Source organism: Rissa tridactyla, chromosome W, assembly GCF_028500815.1.
Source record: "Rissa tridactyla isolate bRisTri1 chromosome W, bRisTri1.patW.cur.20221130, whole genome shotgun sequence".
Classification (NCBI taxonomy): Eukaryota; Metazoa; Chordata; class Aves; order Charadriiformes; family Laridae; genus Rissa; species Rissa tridactyla.
In genome coordinates, this window is record NC_071496.1 from 29,943,793 (window position 1) to 29,953,455 (window position 9,663).

The 9,663-nt window shown below is 58.1% G+C and overlaps 1 protein-coding gene across 3 annotated transcripts; it reads right to left on the reverse strand.

Annotated features, from left to right (window-relative positions):
• Nucleotides 1-549: 549 nt before the first annotated feature.
• Nucleotides 550-5,816, reverse strand: LOC128902008 (gamma-secretase subunit Aph-1b-like). Of its 3 annotated transcripts, XM_054184265.1 has the most exons (7): nt 5,698-5,816; nt 4,475-4,645; nt 2,883-2,956; nt 2,603-2,725; nt 2,128-2,255; nt 1,721-1,844; nt 1,348-1,488 (listed from the first exon to the last, which is right to left on the reverse strand). In XM_054184265.1, the coding sequence occupies exons 1-7, from the start codon at nt 5,808-5,810 to the stop codon at nt 1,451-1,453; spliced, it is 771 nt and encodes a 256-aa protein (XP_054040240.1). In that variant the 5' UTR covers nt 5,811-5,816; the 3' UTR covers nt 1,348-1,450. The 3 variants fall into 3 exon arrangements, with proteins under 3 accessions (XP_054040238.1, XP_054040239.1, XP_054040240.1); XM_054184263.1 differs by lacking the exon at nt 2,128-2,255 and having other exon boundaries at nt 550-1,488; XM_054184264.1 differs by lacking the exon at nt 1,721-1,844 and having other exon boundaries at nt 1,222-1,488.
• Nucleotides 5,817-9,663: the final 3,847 nt, after the last annotated feature.

A 9,663-nucleotide genomic window follows, 5' to 3' on the forward strand; every position in this document is an offset into this window, starting at 1 on the left:
CACAGCAGAGGGGTGCACAGGGACCCCTTCCTGACTGGCAGAGACAACATTAGCCTCTGTGCCCCAGGCAGAGCTCTAGAGCAAGCAGCACAGGGCTCCTTGCACAGCCTGGCCCTGCCCTCTGTCTCTCTAGGACTTCATTCTCCTCTTACTTGTGCAAAGTGTTGGAAAAACATAGTCATGGCTTGGTAGGGCTGGAGAAAGGCAGAGCTGAACATTGGCAGAGCCACAGCTTCCTTGCTTGCTGGCCCCCAACCAGCTCCTCTCCAGCTCCGATATAGCTGGAGTGGTCCCTGACCTATGGCTGCCTCCCACCTTTCCTGGCAGCTCCAGCACAGCCAGAGCCAAGCCCTGGGGAGCCCCACAGCCCCACAAAACAGAGAAATGGGCTGGACCTGGGAGAGGAAAGGAACTTACAGGTCTCTCGCTCTCAGCAGCCTCCACCTCAAAGTGGTAAAACCAGGGATGGACAGAGCAGGAGCAAGACCTTCAGGCAACTGGGGTCTGCAACTGCCAGACACCCCCCATGGTCACACCAGCAGTGGCACATACACACACCCCCCACTCACCTATGGTACTTCTTTTTATTGGTATAAAAGCCCACTGTGGAATTCTCTGAGCTTGATGGCAGTTTCTCCCTCCCAGCCCTGTGGCACAGCATCAGGGCTGGTGCCTGCCTGAAAATCCCCCTCCAAGGGCAGGAGAGGGCAATGATCCACTGGCATAGACCCCTGAACCCCCCTCCCCAAGCTGTGCTGGCACCAGTTGCAGGGTTGCATCTCTCCCCAAGCCCTCAGCCACCCTCTATATGGCACTGTCTTCTGTCCTCCTGCCCTGGATGCTGTCAGCCCCCTTGGGTGGTGGCTGATCACAACACACCATCCCTTCACATGCTAAGATGCCAGCTCACTGCAGTTACCGCAGTCCAGTGTGGGGGTCCGTGGCTCCCAGGGCAGCGAGGCTGGGCCAAGAAGCAGAGAAAGTAGCACCATAGTGGTCAGCCCTGGACCAGAGCTGGGCAGCACTTTGCAAAGCTACTTCCTCCACCCTGAAGTGAAAAGGAGGCACAGGTTTCCCCCACCAGGAGACAGCACATCTTCTGTGGCAGGAGAAGTGATGGGTTTCTTTGGGCTCAGGTCTCTGGCAGTCCAAGGTAGCATCCTTCCCAGGCAAGCTAACTGGGACTCTGCTCACAGCAGGGCCAGCAAAGCCAAGTCCCCCAAAACTGAGCTGTTCTCTAGGGGCTCCTAAAGGGGTGGTGGAGTGAGCCAGCCCCAGCCACACCAGTCAGCTAGCTGCTGCAGCCAGACCCCAGTGCCTGCTCCACTGGGACTGGCCAGGGTCCACCAGTCCAGGAGAAAAGATATTGAAGAGAAGGTGATGGCTGCTCTTGCTGCCAGGACAGAGGGGAGGGCAGGGGTGGCTGGGGACAGGAACATCCCATGGGGCCTCAGGATTCCAGCTGAGGGCTGGGTCCGTTCCGTAGACCTGTGGGAAGCAAGGGGGGGGCAGTTTTCACCAGACTCCTTACCCCATCCACTTCCCCCAGGAGAGGCAATAACCTGACCATGGCCCCAAACCCCATCTCCTCTAGTCTGTCAACCAAGGGGATGATGCCATTGCTCCAGCCCCTGGGGCACCCTCTCCCCGCCCCAGCACCGGTCCAGGTACACAGAGGAACTTGCAGGGTCCCCTGTCCCCATTACGGAGCAGGACTTACAGAGCAGGAAGCGCCGCAGGTTCTGGGCAGAGCCCCCTGAGAGCAGGTAAGCCCAAGTGGCAGCTGTGGCCATCAGCAGGTAGGAGGGCACCAGGCTGCCCATGTACAGGGGGTTGCAAAACGTCTGGGGAGAGAGGTGGGAGAGGGAAGGGGTGAGCAGGCAGGAGAGGACAGGGCCAGGACAGGTGGAAGTGTCACCACCTCTATGAGCAGAATGGGACAGGAGACACCAGCTTTGGCATTCAGTTTGCGATGGGCCTGTCCCATGCAGGGACGGCTGCAAATCCCAAAAACCAACTGCTTCGCTAGTGCTGAAGGCTGTTGCACCCCCAGCACAGAGACCAGCACACACCACAGCCATCCCCAAGTATAGGTCTCAGTGCAGAGCTCCACTCCTGGCTACTCACCGACCCCGAAACAGTAAGGTGCATGATGATGACAGCTGTGATCTCCCACCAGCACCGGTGCTCACAGCCATGGAAGAAGAGGATCCCCCAGAAGGTGTGAAGGAAAATCAGCACCATGGTCATAAAGGCTGCAGAAAGCAGCAGAGGAGTATCACCGGGGAGCCACCTGCCCTGGCCCATCCCACAGGCTCAGGGAGGGATGGAGAGGAGTCAGGGAAGGGGAGTAGGGGCACTGCTGGGTCAGACTGGGAAGCATTGGGAGGGATGGGGGAGAGGAGCAGGGAGTGTCGCAGGACAGAGAGAAGGGTTTGGCACAGAGAGATGTGACAAGGGACCACAAACATCTCAGAAGGGTATGGGGAGTGGCAGTAGGGTGCAGCACGGAAGGGAGAGCACAGGAGGCTGAGCCCCAGGCCCCAGGTCTGCCACCTCTGTGGTGGGGCAGAGATGTGGGCAAAGGGTGCCAGTCGCTCACCTGAGGTCAGGAAGTAGAGCTGTGAATCTCCGTGGATGCCCACAGTGCCAGGCCCTAATGCGTCTGCCAGGAGATTGATCATGGAGAAGGCGCCACTCATGAGCCCAAAGCCCATGCCAGCCACTGCCAGGACAGAGATGCCGTCAAGTCCTGAGCTACCCAGGGCCACCCCAGGCACCTCCCAGCCCCATGGGGGACCCAGGCAGCTTCAAGGTGAGAAACCTCCCTTTTCCCCCGGCATCATGCCCAGCCCTGCCTGGCTGCTCTGCACAGCACTCACCGTATGCCGTCTGCTGGATGGAAATGGGGGAGCAGCTGTCCTCGCTGAGGGCCACCAGCCCCTTGATGGCCTTCCTGCGGAGGGGAGAGCACACTGGAGGCCAACACAGCTTGGCTGCCTCCCAGGGCATGGTGCAGCACCAGGACAGAGTAGGTGGGAGCCAGGGTCTCACTCTGCACTATCCTACCATCCTGGTAACTTCCCCATCACTGAACCGCAACACCTGCTGTGGAGAGCATCTGTGGGACCACCCTGAACCACTGGACAAACCACATGTGAAAACTACACAAAGCCACATAGAAAGGCTTCCACAGAGGGACACAAGTGCAAGCCAGCCCTGCAGAGCAGGGGTGGGGTGAGTGGGATGTCGGGTGCAAAGCAAGCAGCACAGAAAACAGCCCCAGCACCGGCATGGGAGGCACATGCCAGGAGGGTATACCTGATCTTGGCAGTTATACTCTTAGAAGATGTTGGGAAAAAAATGGAGAGGGTACAGGGAAGAGCTCAAAGAGATAGAAAACTTTTTTTGGGGGAGAAACTGAGAGAGCTGGGCTTCATAAGTTTTATCAGCTAGAGGCGTGTCAGGTGAGGAGGATGCCAGATGGCTCCGCAACCCTGGGAGGACAGCAGCGTTTTCAGCTGGAGATCCGCAGGGCAATGAAACACAGTGGTTTGTGTTAGAGGCCACTCCATGGAGCTCTGCTACCCTCTGCCTGCCGCAGGGAACGGTGCGAGCCTGTGTACCCACCACCCCCAGCCTTCCCCAAGCCCCTTGCCCCACACCAGCCCCTAGCCAGCTAGGAAAGTGGGTACTGCTGAGGGAGCAACGAGGGATGCTGACTCCAGTATTGCCTCCCCTTGTCTGCCTGCCCGGCCCAGCACAGCATCTGTCCGTCCGTCCAAAAGCAGTACAGGGTACAGCACGTGCTCACCCAGCAGGTGGCACAAGCCCCCACACTCTGGACCGGTGGTGCCAGGGAGGCCAGGAGCTGCTGAGGCTGTGCCTAGACTTTGCCCCAGGGCTGGCCAGGGCACTGAGCACAGGGCCGGCAATGATGCGCCACCCTGCAGAGCACCAAAACCACTTTCAGGCTGTCCCCAACCACACAAAGCCGCCCCTAAGAAAGGAACAAGACTTTCCAGGAGACGAAGGCAGATCCCTAACCCTTCCCCATTCCCCATGCAGCAAAGCGGGTGTTTCCTGGTACCTGGCATATCCCCAGCTTCCATCTGAGCTGCGGGAGCACTGCTGGCACTAGTCACCAGATGGCGGGGCAGAGAGGATGTTACACATCCTGCAGCAGCCCAAACCCACAGCCTACCTGTCTCAAATTCAGAGACACTACCAGCCACCTCAGCCCTGGGTCCTCCAGACCTTACTGCTACTCTGCTCTGCCACCCGAGACCCACTCAAGGTCAACGTACTGACACAGGTACCACTTGCATGCTCCCAGCGAGGATGGAGGCGGCTTAGTGCCATGCTCTGCATCCCCCCCTACCCAGGAGCTCCCAGCTGAAATCCAGACCCGCCATAGCTGGGAGGACAGAAGGACCATCCGGCAGTGCTGGAGCAGGGTGGGAGATGCCCTTACCTGAGGAGCTTGTAGTAGAGAAAGCGGAAGGCCTCCTGCAGCAGCACAGAGAACATTATCCCAAATATCAAGAGCCCCTTCTGCAACGGCTCATCCTGGGGGTCGCTGGCTTTAACAGCAATAAACCAGATGAGGGAGGAGAGCAGCAGTGACACCAGCCAGAAGAAAGCCCTGCAAGAGAGAGAGCACCTGCTGGCACCGGTGCTGTGCCAGGACTGGTGCTGGTACCAGTGCCATGCCCGTGCCCATCGGCACTACACCCGCACCCTTCTGTGTTGGTACTGGCACTGGCAGCAGTGCCCCAGCCTTACCCACTCTCCTACCAGTACCAGTGCTGTTCTGGCACCAGTGCTGGACAGGTGGTGCCTGTACTGGTGCCGCTGCTGTGCCTGCACTCCTCCTCTGCTGGTAACTAGAACTGGCACCAGTGTCCCTGCCAAGCCCACACCAGTACGAGGCTCATATCCATGTCAGTACCAGTACCATACCCTACTGGTCCCACAGTGGTACTGGTACCACTGCTCCTGCTATGTGCATGTCAGTACCACTATTGACCCTGTACTGATACTGGTACCAGTGCTCTACTGACCCCATGCCATTACCAATACCAGTGTCCCTCTCCATCATGCCCATGCCATGTGATGACCACAATGGTACCAGTACTGGAGCCCCTGTTGTGAAATGAATGGTGCCAGTATGAGTACTGGTACTGGTGCCCCTGTCGTGCCCACAACAGTACCAGTATGAGTGTTGGTGCCCCTGTTGTACCTGCAATGGTACCAGTACAAGTATGGATACTGGTACCCCGTCACATTCGCAAGGGTAGGAGCACTAGCACTGGTACTCCTGTCATGTCATGCTCACAACCACACCGGTATGAGTACTGGTGTCCCTGTTGTGCCCACGATGGTACCAGTAAGAGAACCAGTACTGGTGCCCTGTCATGCAAGCAACAGCACCGGTACAAGTCCTGGTACTGGTGCCCCTGTCGTGCCCACAACAGCGCCGGTATGAGCACTGTTACCAGTACCCTTGTCGTACCCACAACGGCACCAGCGCTAGTCCCCCCGTTGTGCCTCTGCCAGTACCAGCCACGTTCCTGTCACGCCCAATACTGGTGCTGTACCAGTACCGATACCGGTACCAGTGCCCCCTCCACGCCCACACCAGTACCCATGGTGGCACAAGTGCCCCTCCCGCAAGGGTACCGGTGCGGGACTGACCCAGCGATAAGGATGATGATGCGGAGCGGGTCTCGGGCGATGGTGAAGAGAAAGAGGCCGAGCGCCGGCCCGAAGGCGATGAAGGTGCACCCAAAGAAGATGGCGAGCGTCATGGCGACCACGACCGGGACCCGGTAGCTCTCCCCTCCCGCCCTTCCGGTGCCGCATGACGTCACACACCGACTGCGCGCGCCGCTGGCGCGGAAGGGCCGCGCTGGGCGGGAGCGGGGTCTGAGCCGGAGTGAGGCGGGGCTAGGGCCTGTTATGGGAGGGCACAGCCTGCACCCAGGAATTCGGGTTACCGGGGGGGGGGACCTGGACCTGTCATGGGGGGGGGCACAGCCTGCACTGGGAAGCTCAAGCTTGTCACAGGGATGGGACCTGGTCCTGTCATGGGGAGGCATGGCCTGCCCTGGGGGGCTCAGGCCTGTCACGGGGGTGGGGGGACGGGACACCTGGGCCTGTCACAGAGGATATTGCCTGCATCGGGGGAACCTGATCCTGTGATGGGGGAGCAGGGCCTGCACCAGTTAGGGACCTGATCCTGTCCCTGGGGGGCATGGCCTGCACTGGGGGTGGGGACTTGGTCCTGTCACCAGGAGGCATAGCCTGTACCAGGGGGCTCAGGTCTGTCCCGGGGGAGGGGGGGGCGGTGCAAGGCCCTGGAGGGGACATGGCCTGCACCCACAGGAGCTTGGCCTTGTCACCGGTGCCCTTGCAGGGGCTACCCAGTGAGGGGGGCCCTGCGCTGGCCCCTAGGACCTGGGATAACCAGGGGTGCCCAAGGCTTGGGCAAGGTGTGCTGGCTGTCCCCGAGGGTCCCTAGCTGCCTTTCACCCCGCCACAGGCCTGCCTCGGTGCAGGGGACCTCTGGCACTGCCCCCAGGCCCCCTGCAGACCCCGAGCATGCAGGGCAGGGGCCATGTGCCCCCCTCCCCCCACACTGCTCCTCCCACAGTGCCCACTTCACACTCACAGCTCAGGCAGCTCAGCCCCGATGTGGGGCATGATACTGAGTGCTACATATGGAGCGTATGTAACTCATACAGACATAAGACAGCGCTGTGTGGTTATAACTATCTGCATTTTCCTCCAGCTATATTGTCCTCTGGTGGGATTGATAAATTGGTAATATTGATTATACTGACAGCTTCATGTGGCACTTGGCTTTATGTGGCCTGACCAGCTCCAAAATCACCCAGAGCCCTGCAAAACCCACACAGCTTGACACAACATCTCTTCCTGCCCTCACCCAGATGTCTGGGGCTGTAAATGGGGGGGTAATCACACCCAAAGGAAGGTCTGGGGGGTGGCAGTGGTTTGTGTCCATCTCTGCATGGCTCAACATGTCTCATCAAAATGTGTCTGTGATGCTCTTTGTGTGGGCCTTCCCCTCCAGCACATTGTTCAAGGATATTGAACAGGAAGGATTCAGAGATGAGATGAGGCACCAGAGCGATGAGAAAACTGGAGAAGAGAGCAGAGCTGAGAGGCTGCCAGAGTTTAATGTGGTGGTTTATCAAAGGGGTGGCAGCCCACATCGGGGCTGAAAGCACTTTGGGGAGATTTTTCAGCCTGTCAGGCCAAGATAAATCCAAAGGTTGAAACTCAAAGGGAGAGGTACAAGGGGAGGGAGGGAGGGAGGGAGGGAGGAGAGGACAGGCCCTGTGGTCCTCAGAGTGGGTCTGAGTGGGGAGACATGCCTCCAGGTCAAGCTCCCCTGCTGCCAGGCCTCCCAGAGCTTCCCCCAGCCTGCATCTTTCTGCAGGATCCCGGGGGAAAGCAGATGGGTGGGAGGATGGAGAAAATGCAAAGCTTTGCTCAACCGTGAAAGATAGCCTCACATCTTTGGGGCAGAGCATCACCTGGGAATAGCAGCCAGGATCTCCCTGCCAAACCACAGAAAGTTCAGAGGGGAAAAAAGGCCCTTGCAGCATAGTGTAAATGGTTAAGTTAAATGGACTGGTCCAAACCAGGAGGCTAGGCAGCTAACAGGGAAAAACACTGTGTGTGAAAGGGCTCTTTGTCCTAGCAGGAAGGCAAGGGTGCACAGAGGCTGGACAAAGGGGACCCATCCTGATAGGAGTGCAGGGCAGGCTTGTTTGAAGTGTAGGCCCACTGCTCACTGGGACAGGCTCCCGCAGAAGAGGTGGTTTTGCACTCTTGTCCCTTTTGCAGCCAGACAAACCCCTGCCTGGAAGGTGCTTTGACCAAACAACAGAATCGCTCAGATGATGTGCTGTGGAAAAGCAAGGAGGACCCAAGGACCCCCAGCCCTTGTGCAGGGCCAGCTCGAAGAAGGAAGTTTACAGTAAGTGGAAGAAGGGACTGACCCCTTGGGAAGATTACAAGAATGCCGCCAGAGTATGCAGGGACGAAACGAGGAAAGCCAAGGCCGCCTTGGAATTAAACCTGGCCAGGGATGTCAAGCTCAACAGGAAGGGCTTCTTCAAGTACATTGGAGGCAAAAGGAAAACTAGAGAAGTTGTGGGCCCGCTGCTGAATGAGACAGGAGCCATGGCAACGCAGGATGCGGAGAAGGCGGAGTTACTGAATGCCTTCTTTGCTTCGGTCTTTACTGCTCGGCCCAGCCCTCAGGAGTCCCAGGCTTTGGGGAAAGTAACGGGGAAAGTCTGGACGAAGGAAGACTTCCCCTTGGTTGAGGAGGATCAAGTGAGAGATCAATTAAGTCAACTGGATATCCACAAGTCCATGGGTCCCGATGGGATGCACCCGAGAGTGCTGAGGGAGCTGGCGGAAGTCATTGCTGGGCCGCTCTCCACCATCCTTGAAAGGTCCTGGAGAACAGGCGAGGTGCCTGAGGACTGGAGGAAAGCCGGTGTCACTCCAGTCTTCAAAAAGGGCAAGAAGGAGGACCCGGGGAACGACAGGCCGGTCAGCCTCACCTCCATCCCTGGAAAGATGATGGAACAGCTCGTTCTGGGCATCATCTCAAGGCATGTGGAGGAAAAGAAAGCTATCGGAAGTAGTCAACACGGATTCACCAAGGGGAAATCATGTCTGACCAATCTGATAGCCTTCTACGATGGCATGACTGGATGGAGAGATGAGGGGAGGGCAGTGGATGTGGTCTACCTTGACTTCAGCAAGGCTTTTGACACCATCTCCCACAGCATCCTCATAGGGAAGCTTAGGAAGTGTGGGTTAGATGAATGGACAGTGGGGGGGATTGAAAACTGGCTGAAAGACAGAGCTCGGAGGGTCGTGATTAGGGGCACAGAGTCTAGTTGGAGGTCAGTGACGAGTGGTGTCCCCCAGGGGTCAGTACTGGGTCCAGTCCTCTTCAATATACTCATCAATGACTTGGATGAGGGGATAGAGGGCACCCTCAGCAAGTTTGCTGATGACACAAAGCTGGGAGGGGTGGCTGACACAGCAGAAGGCTGTGCCACCATCCAGAGAGACCTGGCCAGGCTGGAGAGTTGGGCAGAGAGGAACCTTCTGAAATTCAACAAGGGCAAGCGTAGGGTGCTGCACCTGGGGAGGAATAACCCCCTGCACCAGGACAGGTTGGGGGCTGACCTGCTGGAGAGCAGCTCGGTGGAAAGAGACCTGGGAGTCCTGGTGGACCACAGGATGACCATGAGCCAGCAATGTGCCCTCGTGGCCAAGAAGGTCAATGGCATCCTGGGGTGCATCAAGAAGAGTGTGGCCAGCAGGTGGAGGGAGGTCATCCTCCCCCTCTACTCTGCCCTGGTGAGGCTGCATCTGGGGTACTGTGTCCAGTTCTGGGCTCCCTGGTTCAAGAAGGACAGGGAACTGCTGGAGAGGGGACAGCAAAGGGCTACCAAGATGCTGAGGGGACTGGAGCACCTCTCTTATGAAGAAAGGCTGAGGGACTTGGGTCTCTTCAGTCTGGAAAAAAGACAGCTGAGGGGGGACCTTATCAACGCTCATAAATACTGAAAGGGTGGGTGTCAGGAGGATGGGGCCAGGCTCTTCTCA

Coding starts and splice junctions, on each gene's coding strand:
- LOC128902008 (XM_054184263.1), bottom strand. CDS start 5,810: ATGACGCTCGCCATCTTCTTTGGGTGCACCTTCATCGCCTTCGGGCCG. Junction 4,646..5,697: donor ATCATCATCCTTATCGCTGG/GTCAGTCCCGCA, acceptor TCTCTCTTGCAG/GGCTTTCTTCTGGCTGGTGT. Junction 1,489..1,720: donor CCTGCGGCGCTTCCTGCTCT/GTAAGTCCTGCT, acceptor TGCTTCCCACAG/GTCTACGGAACGGACCCAGC.